This window comes from Lontra canadensis, unplaced genomic scaffold (assembly GCF_010015895.1).
Source record: "Lontra canadensis isolate GAN:19392208 unplaced genomic scaffold, GSC_riverotter_1.0 scaffold3, whole genome shotgun sequence".
Classification (NCBI taxonomy): Eukaryota; Metazoa; Chordata; class Mammalia; order Carnivora; family Mustelidae; genus Lontra; species Lontra canadensis.
Genome location: NW_022630997.1, coordinates 29,370,148 through 29,390,548, shown reverse-complemented (window position 1 = coordinate 29,390,548; position 20,401 = coordinate 29,370,148). Strand labels below are relative to the sequence as shown.

Genomic DNA, 20,401 nt, shown 5'->3' with positions numbered 1-20,401 from the left:
CTCTGCCACGTGCTTGTTTGGGTGGCTTAGGGGACTGAGCATCAGTCTGTTCATCTGTGCAGTGGGCCCAGGGCAACTCACACCCCCTGAGGCTTCAGCAGCTAGGATGCCCGCAGAGGGCAAGGCCAGCTGCCTGCAGCCCTCAGCTCCCAGGGCCGCAGACCATCACCTGTCTGTGCCTGCAGGGTGAAGAGCAGCAAGAAGCTGGTCCGGGCAGACTCTGTCAGCGAGCTCCCGGCCCCCAGGAGACTGCGTTGGAAGTGCTCCCCGGAAATCCAAGGCCTCTTAGCCTCGTCAGCGGAAAAACTTCAACGGTAGAAAGCCCAAGCCTCTTTTAGGGCGATGCTCTGGTGTCACCCCGTGTCCACTCTCACCCCAAACCCCTCCACCCAGGACGATGAGGCCCCCTGGAAGTTTCCAAAGACCCCAGCTCTTCTGCCTCCCCCCTGCCCGCCTCCGCCCCCAGCCCACCCCTTCACGGAAATGTAGTCAAACTAAAGGGGAGTTATAACTCTCGGGGAAATAACCTTGCTCAAGTCTCCATCATTTCCATAAAATGCAAACGTGGAGCTATTTTTTCACAGGTTTCACCTGACTGAGCTGAGTCAAGGGGGGGAAATTATCCCCCTGCTTTGGGGTGGGGGGAGTAATAAACAACTGGTTTGAATAGGTCATTTGAATCCAAGCTATTTCAATTTGCTTGAATTTACACTATAATGTGACAAGGGGACCTTTCTCCCCAAGGGGAGAGAGAAAGTTCAGTCCCTAACGGGACACATGCAGGAGTGTGTGGGGGTGGGCCTCTGTGGGACTCCCCCCTCCCCGCCCCCGTACTGGCGCAGTGCCAAGTTGTGGAGGGAGCTGCAGGCTGGCAACTAGATCTACCCCTTGGGTTTCATTCCCTCATTCAGCAAGTGAGCATTATTCATTCATTCATTCATCAAACATATGAATGGGCCAGTACGTGGAAAGGCTGAGGACACATAAATGAATATGCCATGGAGCCTGCCGTCCACACTTCAGTGGAGGAAGAAGACCCCCAGACCAAAACATGTGTGATGCAAGTGCCCAAACCGGAGAAAGGCATACAAGCCTGAACCCACAGAGGACACAACAGTGGAATTCTACCAGGAGATTGTGGAAGGGCTTTGCGACAATGGGTCTTGAAGGATGGATAGGAGTTCGTGGTGCAGGCAGCTGGAGAAGAGGCAGAAAGGCAGCTTGTTTGAGCTTGTCCATAGAAGATTTATAGAAGATGCAGGCTGGTTTGGAAACCAGCAAGTGAGAGAAAGGCCAGAAGGGAATTTGCGGTCACATTTTGAAGAGCTTTGCTGTTCTTGTGTTATGGGGCCTGGATGCTGTTGTGCGGTGGGGAGGAGCCCTCGGAGGGTTTGGAGCAGGGGTTTCAGGGAGCCAGTGAGGAAGATGCAGTGAGCAGGACAGATCATGGCCAAGCTTGGAGGGGAGGGAGGACGAGTCCACCACAAGCTGCTCTGGGGACTGACTGGCTGACGCGGGAGAGTAGAAGAGGCCTCGGGTGTTCATCCATGAAAGATGCTAGCAGCTCAACTGCAGGGGCTGTTCTTAGGATAAGCAGGCCTCTAGGAGAGTCAGTGAGTTCGTGGGCTGGCATCCTTGGGTGGAGAAAGGTGCCCACTCACTTTCAGAGATCTGAGTGGTGCCTCCAAATTCTCTTTCCAGAGGTGGGGAGCCAGGAGAGGTCTGAGTGTGAGAAAGCAGGAGGAGCCTCGAGGGTTCCGAGCTGCCTACAGAAGGGAGCAGGGTCTGAGTGGGCAGGGCCCGAGCAACAGGCTTCCAGGTGACTGTGTGACCATGCGCTCAGCCTATCCAGAGACAGCTGGCTAACTGGCTGGACCCTGGTCCCCAGAACCTGGCACGGCAGAGAGCATCTGAGGCCTGCAGCAGTGTGACTAGAGGGTGGAGGTTGCCTCCCTAGGGCTCTGCATTCACATACAGCCTGTGGACAGACCGTGTGGACCCTGTCAGACATTGCTGCAGTGGACAATCAGCCCAGACCCCAAGCTCATTGTGAAGGAGGACACTGGTCCATACTGGTGAGGGGATGAATGCTCAAAGGTTTCAGCGTAGAGTCAGGGAATCTACTTGTTACTCTGACCGTGGCTCGTGGGCAGTAAGGATCTGGGTGTATCACAGGAGGCTCAGCAGTCATTTCTGGGTAAGATGGGTTTACAGTCCAGCAGCCCTCGCTGTGGTGACCAGGACCCCCAGGGAGGCCCCAGGCATTTCTTCTCATAGCACAACAGGGAGGAGTCTCTGTGAGGAGACATGGCTTCCAGCCATCGGAAAAACAGGCCTTTCCTTGGGCAAAGGCGGTGTGCCAGGTCTGGGAGAATGGCCAGGGTGCCAGAAGAATCTGAGGTTGTGGGACACACATTCCCAAACTGGTCAGATGAATGGCTTCTTTCAGGCCCACTTCTGCAGGCAATGGTCTCCAGGGTTTTGTTTGTGGGCAGTGTTGTCCCTGCGCATGCAAATGTCTCTTGCCCCCACGCCCCATGCCCTTCCCTGCAGCCAGGTCCCCTCCTCCACCACCAGAACAGGGCCACTGCCCTACCCGGCCAAGCCTCCCCTTCAGCTCAGGGAACCCTGGTCTGACATGCCCTCTGCCACTTCCTCATGTCAAGGCCTGTCTTTGACAGCCGATGCGTTCCCAATGGGCAAGGACCATGTATTTCACCTCCAGAGTCCTGGGTCGTACAAGCTTGAGCCACTCAGTTAGACTTCGTAGTTTGTGCATTCTGTTTTGCATGCAATAGGGCATCTTCTTTTTCTCCCACAGAATAGTAAAGAATCTCGACTTCATTGTGTATAAGTTTGACGTCTTTGGGAAAACGTTCATTAAGAAGCAGAAATGCAGTCCTGATGCTTTCATCCAGGTGGCCCTCCAGCTGGCCTTCTACAGGTAAGCAAAGCCTGACAGCGGAACAACTCGGCCTGGGTGGGCTGCCCGACAAGCTGCTCTCGACTCTGGAGTCTAGAAGCATCCTGGAGGGAGGAATGACTTTCTGTGGGCTGAGAAGCTGGGAGGAGCAGGGCAGGCTGCAGGGAAAGAGGAGCCGGGATTCAGAGTCTGAATCCAATCTCAGAAATGAGAAGGAAGGACAAGAATGTGAACACATCCTTGGTTCGTCCCTGTCTCTCCTCTCCCACCCAGGACACCCCCATGTCCGTCCTCCAGAGGTCTCTGAGACCTACCCTCTGTCTTCCATCTCCATGGTCGCCAGCCCCTCCCCGGTCATCGGTCATCTCGTGCTTGCACAGCGGCAGCAAGCTCCCCAGGGGGCTCTGCTTCCCACTCCCATCTTCACAAATCGTCAACTTTGAAATATGCAAATCAGCTTCCATCACTTACCACCTTGAACCCTCCCCATGGCTTCCCACCATGTTTAGAACAAAGTCCAGGCTTTGAAAGGCTTCTTGTGAACTCACCTCTCCTGGGTGAGTTCTCCTCCCAAGCTCTCTCCCGCCTCTGGCCCTTTGCTCCCCGTGTCTCGCACCCCCAGCCTGCTGCCACCACCCCTCTTCACACGCCTGCTCCTCCCCTCCACCCAGGTCTCTGCCAGGTGTCCGCCCCAGAGGCCTTCCCTGACCCCCTTACCTAAAGTAGCCACCTCAGACCCCCACACCACCCAGCTCTCCAGCCTATCATATTGTGTTCTCTTTCATGGCAGTCATTGTTCGTGTAGGTTGCCTTGTTCATTGATTTGTCAGTTTTGTTTTCTAGACTGTCTCTCCCAAGCCTGACACTCTGCGTGTCTCACACACCTGGCCCAGAGTAGGCCTCAAGGGCTGAGTCACAGACGTGAGAAGACACTACAGGAGTATTAACTGGGGGTGGCACAGTCAGGTCGGGTTTAGAGAAATCTCTTGTCGTGGTAGCTCTGTGTTGGGGAAGGAGAGAAAGTAGAGAGCAAGGGTTGAAAACAGGGCAGGGAGGCCAATGGGTCTTTTACAGGAGGCTAAACTAAAATGCAAAGTAGACCAACCTCAAGACAAGGCTGGCTCCTATTGGTTCCAGTGTTTCCAAAGCAACTTGCACAGAACCCCACCAGTACCTGCTTTTACTTTGCAATATACAGGGGGAGCGGGGGACATAAAGTGACCTTGCAATAAGGCCAGGGGAAGGAGGCCTCACTAACGAGCAGACAGCTCCCCTGTGGACACAGCATCCCAGATCCTAGTGTCCTCCCGAGGGGCCATAACTCACAGGGAGAGGAAATGGCTTCGGCCCCTCTGGGCACTGGGACTCAGTGGGGAAGGCTGACATCACCCCACGTGAGGTCTGTGCTCATCGTGGGGACACAGAGACCTCGCTGACACTGAGCCGTGGTAGGACCTGGTGTCTGGAACCACTGTCGCCATTCTGACACTGGCACGTGGCTGAGATGGGCCATGGGACAGGGAGCATTTCAGTTCGAGGGCTAGGAGGGGCTGGCCAGCCCTGCGCACAGCCTCCTCTATCCTCAACTGATCCTTGTGGCACTGGATGTGGCCAGCAGTAGACATGGCCGGAGGCTGCTGGGCTCCGTGAACAGCCAAAATAGGATCTGCTTCCCATGGAGAACATTCTTCAGAGTCTAAGCCATAACCAAAAAAATGTTTTTACTCTGCCCCTATATTCAGCAAGCCTGGAAGACTAGCCAGTGATGGCATCTACTTTTGTGCTGGGCATGGTGTCTGCTGCCAGGGACCGTAGAGATACTGGAAATGAGCTCACTGCCAGAGTCCTTCCTACCTGGGGTAATGAGACAGAAGTGTCCAGAAAGTTTATTCACCTTCTCACCAAGTTACAACGCCAAGCACTGGACTGAATCAGACTTGGCCTTCCTCTTAGTAGAGCTCCCTCAGCACCGGAGATACACGCTCTGACAAGGCCAGCGCACAGGCCCAAGACTTGTGTCCCCTTATCAAGGCCCCTCTGTGATTCTGTGTCTTCCTCCTCCCCACCTCCTCCGACACCAAAGACTTTGCTGACAGGTGAGAAAGACATGTGCCAGCCAGATGTGCAAGCCTCGGAGTGCTCACTTGGTTCGTGGGCCTAAGGAAAGGACCTTCGCTGGCTGGGGCCAGGAGAGGCACAGCCATGGTGCCCGTGGGTCTGTTGGAAACTCAGCTGCCCCCGGACAGGCAGGCCTGGGCTGCAGCCTCCTCCCTGCCTCGATCCATAGGTCATACTTGAATTGTTCTAAATAAAACAGGATTCCCTCAAGGATATGAATGATTAATCACATAGTTATTCCATTCTGTGCTATTAATCAAACACTCATCAGGTCTCCAAGAAAATTCTCGGTTTCCCACCAGATGGAGGTTTTTTGAAAAGTTACCCGTCACTTCTCTATTTTATATCCACACAGTGTCACCGGTGGATGAAGGCGTACACAGCTCTTCCTATTAGCGACTCCCGGACACTCATCTTTGGGAAATCTCCCCAAGAATTCTATTAACATTAAAATGAAATACTGTGCCCAGTAGAGTCAGGGCTGTAAACATAAAGCCTGCAGATGCTATTTTTCTTCCAGCATTTATGGTTTCCTGAGACAGCGACAGCGTCTGCCATTCATCTTCCATCTTCTGCAGGCTCCACAGGAGACTCGTGGCCACCTACGAGAGCGCGTCCATTCGCCGGTTCCAGGAGGGCCGCGTGGACAACATTCGCTCGGCCACTCCAGAGGCGCTGAGTTTTGTGAAGGCTGTCACTGACCACAAGGCTGCCGTACCGGTAAGTCCTGCTCTGTCTGAGGAGTTCCCCGGGAGCTTCCTGTCTGCTGGGGCTCGGGGACAGCCAGCTCCTTTCACTTGCTGGTCCCTGAGTAGCCCTTCGAGCCCCATCTCTGGTCTGTTGACAGGATTCAGAGAAGCTGCTGCTTCTGAAGGATGCCATCCGAGCCCAGACCGAGTACACAGTTATGGTGAGTGACACGGTGCCTCTTCTCGGGGGAACTCGTGACTGTGGGCTGTGCCCCAAAGCTGGGCCTGCAGGCACGGGGCCACAGCACAGGACCTGTGTGAGAGCTGGGCCACCAGCCACCCAGTGGCTTGGCTGATGCCATGCCTCTCAGAGCCTCTTTCTTATTTTTAGTACCTGGGTAACACAGCACTCATTTTCACTTGGATTTTACAAGAATACCATGAATGATCTTTGAAAGAACAATAATGGTAATAATAGCACCAAATACGTATAGTACTTTACAGTTTATACAACAAGAAAAGTCAAATGTGAGAGATGGCGGCCAAGCCTGGCACACTGTCGTGGCTTGGGCACCTTGTATGACTGCTGGTGGGACAGTACTCATTCCCACCTAGAGCTGGTTTTGCTTTCTTATTTTCTATTTATATCACCTATGAATAAAAAGTCTTTGTTGAAAATTAATAGTGAAATCAAAATTTTATTTATTTTTACTTTTTTTTTTTTTAAGAGAGAGAGCAGGGGAGGAGGGGCAGAGGGAGAGGGAGAGAGAGAATCTTAAGCAGGCTCCATGCTCAGCATAGAACCTGGCATAGGGCTCCATCTCATGACCCTAAGATCATGACCAAAGCTGAAATCTAGAATAAGATGCTTAACCCACTTGGCCACCCAGGTACCCCAAATCAGAATTCTTTTTTGTTGTTGTTGTTGTTAAGATTTTATTTATTTATAAGAGAGAGAGAGAGGAATGAGAGAGAGAACACGAGAGGGGAGAGGTCAGAGGGAGAAGCAAACTCCCCACTGAGCAGGGAGCCTGACATGGGACTCCATCCTGGGACTCCAGGATCATGACCTGAGCTGAGGGCAGTTGCTTAACCAACTGAGCCACCCAGGCACCCCTAAATCAAAATTCTAAAGGAAATGTTCTCTTAGTTTAGGGAAGTCGTTTATTTTCTAGCATGGCAGAGCCATCATTTGCATATAAATAACAGAGAATAAGCTACTACTTGGACGGGTGATCAATATATCAGTTGAAATTTATTCTGATACAGTCTTTGAAGGAGCATAGATCCTGTGAAAAGGGCTTGACCGAATTTCACTCTATATACTTGAAAGCAAGTACAATGCTTATCTGGGTTTTAGAATGAGCCAATGTAGACTTCTTTCCACTCAGTTACCAGGTCCTGAATTCATCTGAAGAGTTAAATGTTCATTCTGTTTGGGGAAAATCCAGCTCACGCTCACGCATTCAGTGGGCATTTTTGGTCTTCTTGCTTAATGCCAGACAAGGTGCTGGGTGGGAGGAAATAAAAGGTGGAGTCCACAACCCCTGTCCTTAGTGAGTTTACTGAGTAACTGAGAGGAAAATCCCTTAAATGATAAATCTCATCTCATGTGAAAAGAGTCCCTCCGGAAGTAGGAGAGAGCATGGAGGTGCAAGCTAGTTCCTCATCTTGGGAAAGCCAGGAAGACTTCCCAGAAGAAGTGGTGCTTGATATGAGACTTGAAGGATGAAGAGGTGCTTGTCAGGTGGACATAGAAGGAAAAAATGGTCCCAGAAGGGAAGAGTACATGCAAAGGTAAAGAATCTTGAGAGAATAAGACACATTGGAAGAAAGGCAAATAGTTCAGTGTATGTTTGCCAAGGACAGAGGCACAGGGGAGCTTATGAGGTGGGATTTTTCAGTCACAAAGTTTATCCCAGTGGCCAGGTAGAAGGAGGACTGGTTGGAGCATGGGTGGTCTACCAACATTCAGTGACACTAATTAGGAACCTATATAATATTTAGGTAGAGCTGAGCTAAGGACTGACATAGGGCAGGGGCAGCGGATTGAAGAGGTAGACACCAACTTCTGCTTAGCCAAGGTGGACACAAGGGTTTACTGTCACTCCCTCTGAAATCCTCAGAAATATCAGCAAAAGCAGTTTTTTTCATTTTTAGGCCATGAGTACACTAGGCAAAGAGAGTGGGAAAAAAAAGAACAGCAAAGTTTTCAAGTTGGAAAATAGAACAGATGGCCAGTGACTTAGCAAACCAGGGGAAGCTAAAACCCAGGCGAAGAGTAAGGGAGACCCAGGAACCCAAAGAATTGTAATCGCAGAATGGCTCAGGCATTGAAGCACCCACCAGAAGTACAGGTGTGTGTAGGGCTGAAAAGAAGAGGGTTGGCTGATTATCTCTATAAGAAAGAATCAGACCCTCATTTCCTTTCCACAATCCCATGCAGCTAGGTGACTACCCTCCCCTTTCTCAATGTTAAGTTAGAAGCTTAGCCTCTGGAGAAGCTGAAGACAGAAGACTCTAGATCTGGGGACACCAGGTAGAGCTCAGGGAGGGTTAATCAGATTAAACATGGTGATTAATCAAAGTCTACCTACTCAGCTCCAGGTACATTGGGAAGTACTTTTATTACCAAGTCTCTCCAAGCATGAGATTCTAGAATTTCTCTGTGGTGAGACTGACCAGGCCAAGAGAAGAAACTCACAGACACTGACGGCTGGGGTGCCCAGAGAAATAGCCCAGCCAGCTCACCTCCCAGTGAAGGCTACCAGAGGGCAAGCACAGGCTTACCCTTGTATCTTCTTATCATTCTTTCAGTGTTTTATTCTGAAATATAAGCAAGTAGCCATTAATCATCAAACGTTGAGGAAAGCCACTAACATAAGACACAAAAGCCAGTAGAAATGTTTTTGTGTAATTTTTAAAGTTTTGGTTAATTTTTAAAAATAATTTAAGAGAAACTTCAAAGAAATGAAAACAATGCAGAAGCAGGAGAACATGTTTTAAAACTGTAATTGAGGTCCTCTGAAAGATAATGAATTTATTGCATCCATTAATAAGAACACAAAACTGAAAAAAAATCTTTTGGGGGCAATAAAAATAATTCTGGGGGAAATATGGTAGAAAAAATGCAATGGAAGGATTGGGAGATAAAGCTGAAATAATCTTCCCCAAATATCAACAAAACGAGAAATGAAATATGGGACAGAAAAAAGGCTCATTACATGAGAAACAGTATCCCAAGTAATACATGTCCAGAAAGAGAAAATGGGGGTAAAGGGGAACAGCAACAAAATAATCCAGGAAAACTTCTCAGAATTGAAGGACATGAACTTCTATATTGAGAGAGCCCACCATGTACCTTGCATGAGAGATGAAAAGATTCATTCCAAGGAAATTTCACAACACAAAGATCAAAGAGAAGATCCTAAAATCTCTCAGAGGGAGAGAGGAAAAAAAAATACGAAGATCAGGAATAAAAGTGTAATTGAACTTCTCAACAATATCACTGGAAGGTGGAAGATAATGGAGCAATGCCTTCAAATTCTGAGGGGAAATTATTTTTAATGTATATTTCATACCCAGCTAAACTATGATCAACTTTGTAGACAAAAGAAAGACATTTTCAGACAGACAAGTTCTCAAAAGCTTTACTTTTTAAGCTTTCTTTCTTGTCAAACTACTGGAGGATTTAGACTACTAAAGTAAGAGATAAAACATAAAAGACATCATAGGCTCCAACAATCAGAAGATTAGCACAAGAAAGTGAGAAAGATGGTGACAGTAAAGGGAGGTCCCAAGTCAACAGCTGTTTAGCAGACACAGAACCAGTTAGCCCATAGAGAAGCAAGAAGAGGGGGCGCCTGGGTGGTTCAGTCAGTTAAGCATCTGCCATGGTCATGACCCCAGGGTTCTGGGATCGAGTCCCACCTCGGGCTCCCTTGCCAGTCACTCCCCCAGCTTGTGCTCTCTCTCTCTCTCTCTCTCTCTCTTTCTGTCAAAGAAATAAATAAAATCATTTTTAAAAAATAGAGAAGCAAGAAGTGAGAGATGGAATGAAATTGAAAAATTATCTGATTTAGTTGACTGTACTAAGAAAAGTTTTACACTTCTGGCTGAGAGTTTAGGAATCAATTAGTTATAGATCTGTAGAAAGCTAAGCAAATGGAGAAAATCATAATTCAATCATTTAAAAATTGTCCATTCCAAGGAAAACAAAAGATGAATAAGAAAGGAAATCTGATCATAATATAGCCTGAGACTCAGTTGGGAATACTTGTATAATTTAAATCATGTCAGCACTGACTCCTGATCAAACAGTGAGGAGTTAAACGTAGCTCTATTGAGAGGATGGGAGAATGGAAGACTGTCTGGAGAGTAGGAGTATGAAAGAGCCAAAGGTCCGTCTTCTATCGCACAAAGACATAAAGCTGAAAAAGGTAGTGAATGCATTCTAAGACAGTTATTTAGAACTAAGACAATTAAATAGCCAAATTGGTTGCCTCTGTGGAGTGGGAATCAGACCTGGCAAAGAGACAGACACCTTCAGCTTCTCCAGAGTTTTAAGCTATATAAATATATAGCTTTGGTAATAATTTATTTATCGAAGATTTAGAAAAATATCCTCTAAAGCATGGCTCTAGGGTTTAGCTCTGTTAACTATTTTATGTTGCTGGGAACAGCTAAATAAAAGAGAGGGGGTTGGGAAGGGGAGAACTGTGAAAATCTGTTGTGGTGAATCTGGAGCCTGGCTGGCTATGTGGGTGTGGGGTCAGGGTCAGGGGGAAGAAGCAAGGAGAGCTACAGCCTTGTGGCAGCTGTATTGGGCCATGGTAGCAGAGAAAGGACATCCCAGTGAAGGAGTCGCTGTGGTCCAGACCCTCCCACACAGACTCTCACAGCACCTTAGGCTCTCCCTTCACAGCATGCACGTCCCCAGTGCCCAGCAGCCTTGGGCACATAGTGGGAGCTCAAGTAAGTTTCCCCGAATGAATGAAAGACTGAACGATGAATCGTGTTACTCATGACGACTCGTGGCCTTAATCCAAACACTCTGTTCAGTCAGCCTTGGTTGCTGCCCTGAGCTGGAGGGGGTGAGGACCGGAGGCTGGCTGCCGCACAGAGCAGCGGCTTCCGCAGGTCTACACGAGTCTGCGATTTGGCAGAGGAACTAGCAGTATACTCACTGCATAGACGGGCTCAGAGTCCTTCCCCTCTGTCCTAGCGGGGCACGTCCAAAGTGAGCTGCCGTTATATAACATCGTTCCAGCCTATAATTAGGTGCATCCAAAGAGACTGGGGCCTCTGACTCATCTTTATTCATTCATTCTTCACTGAAAAAGAACAGCTGTCAAATCCCAAAACGTGCCTTGTAAACTTGAACGAAGTTCATTGTGATGGACGTTTCCTCCTATCTGGGGCTTTAACAGCTAAGCAGCCGTCTTACCTAAGTGTGAACCTCCCAAGATTTACACTTACCCCAATGTGAATGCACTCCTATAGGCCAGAGACGGCCCCCAAGTCTCCACCACTCCTAAAATTAACCCCAAATGAACATGTAATCCAAGTAAAACCAGTGTGCGTGCTACACACGCAGCCTCAAGTGGGGAGGAGATGAAATGGGTACGCAGGCCCCACCGCCCACTTCCAGCCAGACCACCTCCGAGCTCTGCCTACATAGACATCCTAGAGTCCCCACTGCTCTGATCTTAACCTTTGATAAGAGTTCAAGTATCTTGTAATAAAAAGGAAAAAAAATCTTTCTTCATTCAACAAGCTTTCCCCTTGTAAACATCAGCTGAGCCTCTAAGATGTCTAGTTCCTGTCTCAGAATGATTTCTTAGGCTGTAAATCCAGTTTATTTGAACCGATCCTGAGCCCATGAAATAGCAACCAAGATTTAAGAACAGGCCTTAATGTCCTCTATCCCTCATTCCTTGGACTCTGGCTGGAGGATAAAGTGTTTGTTGCAGTGAGTGTCTGCCCAGTGATAGCCTGGGGCACCGCTCTCCATGCCCCAACAGGACCCAGTACCCATCCCTGCCCCCCAGTCTCCTCCCCTACTCAAGAAGGTACTAGAGATGCCCAGCCCACCCCTTCCAATTAGAGGGGTCATATGCAGTGTGTCGGCAATGACCATGCTGGGGTTGAGAGGGAGAGGATACTCAGACTCACAGACCTTTAACTCAGGCATGCTCACTTTAGAACCCAACCTGCTCCGGACTCGCCCTGTGCATGTAGGAAGGGTCCGAGGCACACCGGCTGAGTGGTAGAGTGGTCAGCCCTGGGCAGCCACCCATACACGTTGTCCACAGCAAGTGCCAGGTCAGCATAAGCCAGGACCCTTGCAACGGCCATCAGCATTGTGGACTAGAGAAGGGGGAGGGTGTGGGAGCCCCTGTCTCATTTCCTGTTCTTTGCCCCCAACTACCCAGGCCATAACAGGGATGGCCATCGACAACCACTTGCTGGCGCTGCGTGAGCTAGCCCGGAACATGTGCAAGGAGCTGCCCGAGATGTTCACAGATGAAACGTACCTGACCAGCAACCGGTTCGTCCTCTCAACCAGCCAGGTGCGGTGTGGCTGTCACCCAAGGGGCCACTTAGTATAACCAAGTGGGCTTTCTAAAAGGCCAATTAGCATAAACCAGTGACTCCAGCCCACTGGCTAGAGTCAGACAAGTCCCAGAGGAGCTTCTCACAGGCTGCATGCCCTTTGGCAAAATGACCTAAATGCTCAGAGTACCGGTTTCCCCACTAAGTGGTTGTAATCATGGACACCACACTAGCAGAGGTGTCCTGAATGGGAACTGGTGCTCTAGCCCTGTGCTTACCAGCATTCAATCTGTTACTTGTGGGGTGGTGTTCCACCATGACGGCCATAGGCTCTGAAGCCCAACAGATCTAGAACGAAGTCCTGGTTCAGCTAGAAGCAACAGTTTGAGTAGAAAGCCTAGGCCAGTGGCTGGCGTGGAACAGGCCCTCCAAACAGGTCACGGTCATTATTGTAAAGGGCTATGAGACCAACTGCAGACTATCAGAGGCCAGCCCAGCGTCTCCCAAGCTTGTTCTGTTGGAGGACCATTGTGACAATGTAGAATACAGTCTACTGGAGAAGGACAGCAGTTTAGGAAAGAAAAGGACCCCCAAATGTCAGTTGACTAAGACTCCACCTCATCTGCTAAAGGCTGGACATGGGCAATGAGAGGGGCTGATCAAGTTGTGTTTGAGGATAAAAGCCTACTCATAATTTGTAATTTGATTCTGTCATGACAGAATCACTCGTAATTTGATTCTGTCATAACAGCGGTGAGCTCTCAGACGCGAATCAGCGAGGGCAGGCCACAACAACATAAATTCTTCAGGAAACCATCCATGGGCAAAAAAGTGCTTTGGAACGGTTTTACGGCCTTCAGCTGTTGCACGGCAAATTTATCTGACAATGAGGTGACTCTATTAGCAAGACTAATGGTTTGTTCTGCCCCATTAAAACGACCGGTGTGATTTCTGAAGGCCTGACTACACAGCGCCTAAAACCTTGGGTTTAAAAACAAACCCCAGCCTGCAACTCCCCAAGAATGTGTTCTAGCTTTCCCCCTACAACCAGCTAAGACAATGAATTTGGGGGCGGTGGGGGGGGTGGTTTGGTGTTTTTTCTTTCTCCCAACTGGCAATGAACATGTATGGCAGGAATGCCTTCGGAGACACATTTTCCTGATTTGTGATCCTAATTACAAAATCTCAGCGCTCTGAATTCAAAATGTGTTAGGTGCCTAACTAAAACGCCAGTTGATGGCAGTCTCTGCAATGCCCAGTGCTGGGTAATTGCGCATGGCCGGGGGCTATGGGGAGAAAAGCAGACCAGCCAGGCAATACTGACAGTAATTAAGGATGTGGGGAAAATCGACAGAGAAGACAGGCCAGATTTCCTTCTGTTCATAAATTACTCCCTCTGGGAAGCCATCTAACTATGGGGTGCCACCAGGGTGCCATTGAGGAAATTACCCTGATTGCCTCGGTGCCTCATACAGCCCCCAAGGTGAAGGGGAGACTCAGCCTGAGACCCAGCACAGGTCACTCTGGGAGATTTTGACTTCATAAGTTGAGCAGATTTCCCACCAGGGAGTGCCTTATGGACCCTCTTCTTTCCATATCGTGCAGTTAGATGGGTTTGTTTTTATGACTCTGGCTGTAGCCATCCATGCTGAAGCTATTGAATCATTTGGTTAATTCAGTCAAACACCCAGGTGGAAAATGGAGAAGTAAATATCCCGTCGAGGCCTCAGGGTTGCTGAAACACCCTGTATTCTAGCAAGGTCACAGGTTACTTTTCAGACCAGTGGCTTCTGACCTGTCCTCTCCTCCAGGTGCCCACAACCATGGAGATGTTTTGCTGCTATGGTCCTGTGGTGCCGGACGGCTACGGGGCCTGCTACAACCCCCAGCCAGAGAATATCCTTTTCTGCATCTCCAGCTTTCACGGCTGCAAGGAAACCTCTTCCTCCAAGTTTGCAAAAGCAGTGGAAGAAAGCCTCCTTGAAATGAGGGACCTGTGCAGTCCACCACAGTCTACAGGGGGCAAGCCACTGGCACCACAAGAAAAAGCAACAAGGCCCATCCAGGGTCACCATCCTTGACTCCTGCCGCTAGGTTTCACCTCCCGAAACCCAGCATTCTGCTGCCGCTAGACCCTGCCAAACCCCGGCTCCCAACCCTCTCCCTAGCTTTCGGTAGCTCCCCTGTCCTCAGGGCCCAACAGAGACCACACAGAGGCATCACGCAAAGCAAGAGTATGAAGAGGAAAGTGTCCCTCCTTAGGCATGGGGATTGTCCTTATTTGCCAAACTGCCCTCTGGCCTGTGTACTGAGAAGTAAGACCGGCCTGGCTCTGAGGTGGCCTTGGTGAGGTGTGCAAGTCTACACCACCTTCCCTCCATGGCTGCAGAAGCTTAATGGTGGTGTTTACTTTTCCAATGGGACCTAGTGTGTTCAGGGGAAGTTTTGCCCAACAAGAGAATGTGTCATCCTATTACATGCAGCATACCTACAAGTGTCATGAAGAAGGAGGCAAACTCCAGGTCAATACCTCTTTTCTTCTGGGAGAAGTAGGGGACATTGTTTTCAGATTCGAAGCAGTGTGATCATGACCTCCTCCAGGGTGTCTTGCACTGAGCCATACAGGGCTGCAAACACCCCATCCCTACACACACACACACACACACACATACACACTCATCCAGTTAATTTAAAATACAGTGACCCAGGCCCCAAAACACATTTCTCCTTTCATCTCCCAGGGGCAGCCTTCCGTTGAGTTTGGGAAATTCTGAGAGGGGAAAAAGAATCATCTGCCATTGCACTGACGTCATGCCTGCTCAGCCCCCGGGGCATCAGCGACAGTCCAGGATGAGGAAACAACCCAGTGCCCCCCAAGCAGCAGGGTTGGTGGGAGGATCAGTCCATTTTCCCAAGAATCTTGCCTCTCGCATTTTTTCTGGTGGCTTCCCCACTGCCCTTTCTATAAGGAATCATACCCGTTATAGGTGATCTGCCTTCTAGAGGAGAAGAGAGAGGGTTGCTTTGGGGATTTTTCTGTCATTGCTATTTGTTTTGTTTTATTCATTCTTAAGAGAGGCTTTTAAGAAAACCACTGTGACATTAATATCAGAAAATGATCTCAGTGGCCCAAGCAGGTAGAGGATGTTATCTAGGTCTTGTAATGAAACCCCATGTGGAGGAGCACAGAACAGGGCTTTGCTGGCCTGGCAGGGGGTGAGGGGAGCAAGTTTGAGCAGACAGCTGGTGGGGACCAGGGCCAAGAGGAGGGAAGGGCTATGTCCAGAGTCAACCCTGATGGGGTTACCCAGAGCCAAAGTTAAGTTTGTCCTGAGAGGCTGTGATCATCAAGGAGATAGGAGAGGCACTTCCCACTGGGGAATATTTTTATGGTAAATCTAAAAAGGCAAGGGAGTGGGAAAGCAAGCAGAAAATCAAAACTGCAGATAGATGAGGCAGTCTCTGTTCAGAGGAGGAACAGAGCTCAGTGCTAGAGAGATCTGCGGTGCAACCCTGAAGGGGAGTCCTGGCAAAGCTCCCTCACTACACTCCCATAGTCCTTTGGCCTGGGGACCCTGTGCAGGTCCCTCTGGTCCACTGGGCAAGTTTCTGCACTTTGACCTCTACGGAAGGCAGGGCTAAGATGGGTTCCGCTGGCATTATGACGTTTGCTCAGCTCTCTGAAAACACAAACAGGACCAAGCAGTAAATGCTTTGAGCCCTGGTTTTAGATGGAGGATTTCTGTTGGATGATCTGGGAAATTCTGCGGGGCCCTTCAGAGTCATCAGTCTGTAGGTCCATATTGCTTCCACAGACATCCACCTTCCTGCTCCCCTAGGAAAGTTGCAGCTCAAGTGTCCTGGGAATATCTGGGGAACTGCTGTCTCCCTGCTGTAATTTGACCCAAAGCCACTTGCCTGTTCTCACCAAATGACCACAGTGCAGATCTGTGTTCTCTGCTGGTTTCCTTCCATGGATTTCTGGGCAGGCAGAGAGCTCTGATTTGGGGGTCAGGCAACCCCACTGACCTTAACCAAGAGACTTAAATGCCCAGAGACTCAATTCTTTCTATCATCAAATGGGGACAAGAATGTCCCGACCTTGCAAGGCTGTGAGGATTGTAGAGCATGTGTGTAAAGCGTCTTGCACAAGCAGGTGGACACTGGTGTCCACTGTCATGATGATGTTACCCCAGCGGGCAATGTACAGATGAATTTGCTTCAAACTTTTCACACTGATTTTAAAGAACCAAACTCACATCTATCATTCTCTGCACGTAGGGAAAGGAAACAGACTCTGCACATTCAGATACCAACCATGCACTGTGAGGGCTTCAAGAAGTGGGGGATTGTGGACATTTGGCAGGAGGGAACACCTCCTCTTTCTGAGGAAGAATCTGGAAGCTGGTCTTCCCCCTCCAAGAACAAGTGGAGGCACTGAGACTTTATGCAAAGGCAATGCTGAGCCATGGCCATGGGCATCTCTGGGGGACCCTGGTAATGGAGACTGTTCCAAGTGTCCCCAAAGAGATGGAAAATGAAACATGGAGACAGTCACTGTGGGAAAGTGATGCGTAATAAACATGCTTGTGGCCACCTTACGATACCACTAAGTTGCCAAGATATATAAAGTTGACATTTGAGTTCTATTTTTATAAAATTGTTCTAGATTTATGGCAATATATACATGTGTATTATAGCCTTTCAATTTTAAGTTATAGTTTTGTGCTTTGAAGAAATATGTATGACTAAAGAACTGTATATTGAAAACACTATATTCAAAATATTTAAAGACCATAAGTCCATATTCAATAAAAAGTAATACCAAAAAGGACAGTGTTAGCCATTGTTTCTAAACAGAAGTGGTATTCAAAGTTTGTTATAAGTTCTGTGAACTGGGTCAATGATCTGTTTGGCGTTGTCTGAGGTCAGCAGCAGTGGTGGACGTCTGAAAGATACAGGGTCCAGGAGAGAAAGGGAGGCAGGAACTTAGTTCCTAGTGTGTGGCATGGGGAAAGGGTGAAGGGCAGAGAGGCTTCATGGGCTTTTTGTGATCGTGTTGGCAGAAATCTGGGTGTAGAGATGGGTGTCTGCACATAAGCCTGCACAAACATGCATAGACAGAACGGAGTGGAGGGAAAAGCACCAGGCTCAGAGATGGGATGACTGGATGATAAATCCAGTTCTATCTCCAACTTTGGGGATTGATATGTTTAACATTAGAAAGGAATAAAAATACAGGGAAGGTACATGTAGAAGTTCAGGAAGAAGAGATTAGAGAGAATGAGGGAAAGCACTATTCCAAGAGGAAATCATTAGGAATATTCCAGAATCAAAGAAATATGTTATTCTAAAATTATTGGGTCAAAGAAGAAATAATAATGGAAATTTAGAAATACTTTGATCAGAATGATAATAAAGATAACTTATATCAAAACCTCTGGAATACAGCAAAGCTGATGCCTTGAGGAGAATTTTAACCTTAAAATACTTACATCAGAAAAGAAGCAAGACTGAAAATTGATGAGCTAAATGTAATTTACAAAGTAAGAAAAAGAGTCAGGCCCTAAACTTAAGGAAAGTAGAAGGAACAGTAAAGTCAAAAAGTAACAAAGATAGGACAACTATCAATGAAGGAGAAAACAAAGCTAAAGAGAAGTTAAACAAAAGAAAAGTGGGTTCTTTGACCATGCATTCGACGGAGGGTGGGGAGCCAAGCCACAGTCAGAGCCATGTGTGGCACCCGTTGGCCTGACCATTGCCTCTGCAGGATTTGCAGACCATTATGGCTGGCAAGCCATGAAACATATGAAGCCTCAAATAAAACAAGTTTTTCAAAATCTACTAAAATCTGCCTCCAGTGGTGGCATTATAGAGATGTGTTTGAACCCAAAATGATAAAACGAGAAGCAACATAATACCAGGTGTAGATGCAAACCTACTGCCAATAAAGGAAAAATAGGAGATATTCACCGATGAGCTATGCTTTTAAATCACCCAGACAAGGGAAGATCTCCTTATAAAGCAGCCCAAATCCATGAAGCTAAAGATTTACAAGAAGGTCAAGCTAAAAAATGAAGAAAGTGTGTGATGAATTTTAAGCTCTTGTTAGTTTAGGTGTATGAGTGCCAGCTTTTAATGATAAAATGCCTCAAAACTACAAATTTAAAAATGATTTAGCACAGGCTTTCAAGCAAAGCCTTGGTATAAGTTTCTTCTTTAAATATGAGTATTTTAAATCAGCTTATAGAATAGTTGGAGTTTTAACACTCAGAAATTATGGGTAAATACATACGGTTTGCATAGAAATAGTGTTCATTATTCATTTAGCAAATACTTTGTTACCTATGTGAAGGCAAAATGAATGCAACAATCATTGGCTTTCAAGGAGCCCCCAATCTAATGGGATATTGATAAACTCATAATTAAAATACAATGTGATAAATATCTTTTTAAAGTTGGTTCTTTAAAAAGAGTAACAAAATAGACAAATCTCTGGTAAAACCAATAAAAAGAGAAATTCAGAAATAATATAATGAATAAAAGGTAGATACAACTGCAGTAGACATTATAATGATAACCAGAAAATATATCAACTACTTAATGCCAGTAATTTAAGAATTAGATAAAAATCCTTAAGAAAATATAACTTACTAAAACTAATGAGAGAATAAATAAAATTTCTGGACAACCTTATAAATCTTAAATGAACTGAAGACATAGTTTAAAATCTTCCCACTTAAAAAAATCTAAATGAAACAGTAGCAAACAAACTCTAACAGTATATAAAAAAGATAATATACTCATGACCAAGTCAGGTTTATCCAAGTATGTAAGGTAGTTTAATATTAGATAATGAGCACTGGTGATGTATGGAAGTGTTGAATCACTATATTGTACACCTAAAACTAATATGACACTGTATGTTAATCAACTGAAATTAAAGTAAAAACTTTAAAACAAGAAAATAGTTAAATGTCATTTACTCATGAACAGCTTAAAGAATAAAAATATAGACCCACTCTAATAGATCATTAAAATGCATTCAGTAAAATTCAACAGTAATTCATAATTTTTTTTAAAAAACCCATTGCAAAAGGAAGTAGAAAAGAAATAAGCTTGACATTAACATTTACATAAAACATACAATATACAACATTGCAAATAGGGAAATGTAGAATAAAGTGAGGATATGCACTATTTCCACTTCTATTCATCATTGCACTACAGGTTCTAGCTTGTGCAATAAAATAAGGAGAAAAGGAAAGAAAGGCTTAATAAAAGAAAAAAGCTATCATCGTTTGCAGACAGTGTGATTTTCCATATAGAAAATCCAAAAGAAATCTGTAAACAAATTAACAATTCAATTAAAAAGATCAAGGTTGCTTATATAAAATCAATATACAAAAGTCAATTTTATTTTATACACCACAACAAACAAAAAATCACAATACAAAATACATGATTTATAATAAAACCTAGGAATAAATCTAACAAAAGACATGAAGATCTATACACAGATAATCAAATTATAATTATAATACAGATATTAATGTATGGAAAGACACTGAAGAAGATCTAAATAAAGGAGAGGTATTTCAAGATAATGAATATGAAGGCCTTAGAAAGATCTTAATTCTCCCCAGATTGATCTCTAGATTCAGTGCAGCGCCAGCAAAACTCTCAACAGGGAATCCTCTGCCTCTGGTAATGGTAGACTAGTTAATTCAGATGAAGCTTCCTACAGAAGACATTTTTAAATATCTGGCGTATACGTATATATTTTTAAAGATTTATTTATTTATTTACTTACTTATTTATTTGAGAGAGAGAGAGAGGAAGCAGGGGAAGAGACAGATGGAGAGGGAAGGAGAGAGTCTCAAGCAGGCTCCGCACTGAGCATGGAGCCCAACATGGGGCTCTATCCTACAACCCTGAGATTACGACCTGAGCCAAAACCAAGAAGCAGATGCTCAACCAAATGAGCCACTCCTGGTATATATATTCTTAAAATCATAGAAGAGCTCACTAGATCAAGATCAGGGAGAGGATGAGCATAAGTAAGCATAGCACTGGAGGTGCTTTTACTCTGGGGCTATTTAGGGATCCTTGAATA

At 46.6% G+C, this 20,401-nt stretch overlaps 1 protein-coding gene and 1 pseudogene across 2 annotated transcripts in view; both read left to right on the top strand.

The window, feature by feature from the left end:
* CHAT (choline O-acetyltransferase) overlaps positions 1–14,645 on the top strand; it is a 48,118-nt gene extending 33,473 nt beyond the window's left edge. For both annotated transcript variants that reach the window (XM_032877763.1, XM_032877755.1), the window contains exons 10-15: positions 186–314; positions 2,822–2,944; positions 5,620–5,761; positions 5,889–5,951; positions 12,165–12,302; positions 14,097–14,645. In XM_032877763.1, the coding sequence (XP_032733654.1) occupies positions 186–314; positions 2,822–2,944; positions 5,620–5,761; positions 5,889–5,951; positions 12,165–12,302; positions 14,097–14,366 (865 nt within the window). In that variant the 3' untranslated portion in view covers positions 14,367–14,645. The remainder of the gene's footprint in view (positions 1–185; positions 315–2,821; positions 2,945–5,619; positions 5,762–5,888; positions 5,952–12,164; positions 12,303–14,096) is intronic.
* Positions 14,646–18,036: 3,391 nt separating this feature from the next.
* Positions 18,037–18,363, top strand: LOC116879488 (annotated as a pseudogene).
* The last annotated feature ends 2,038 nt before the right edge of the window (positions 18,364–20,401 follow it).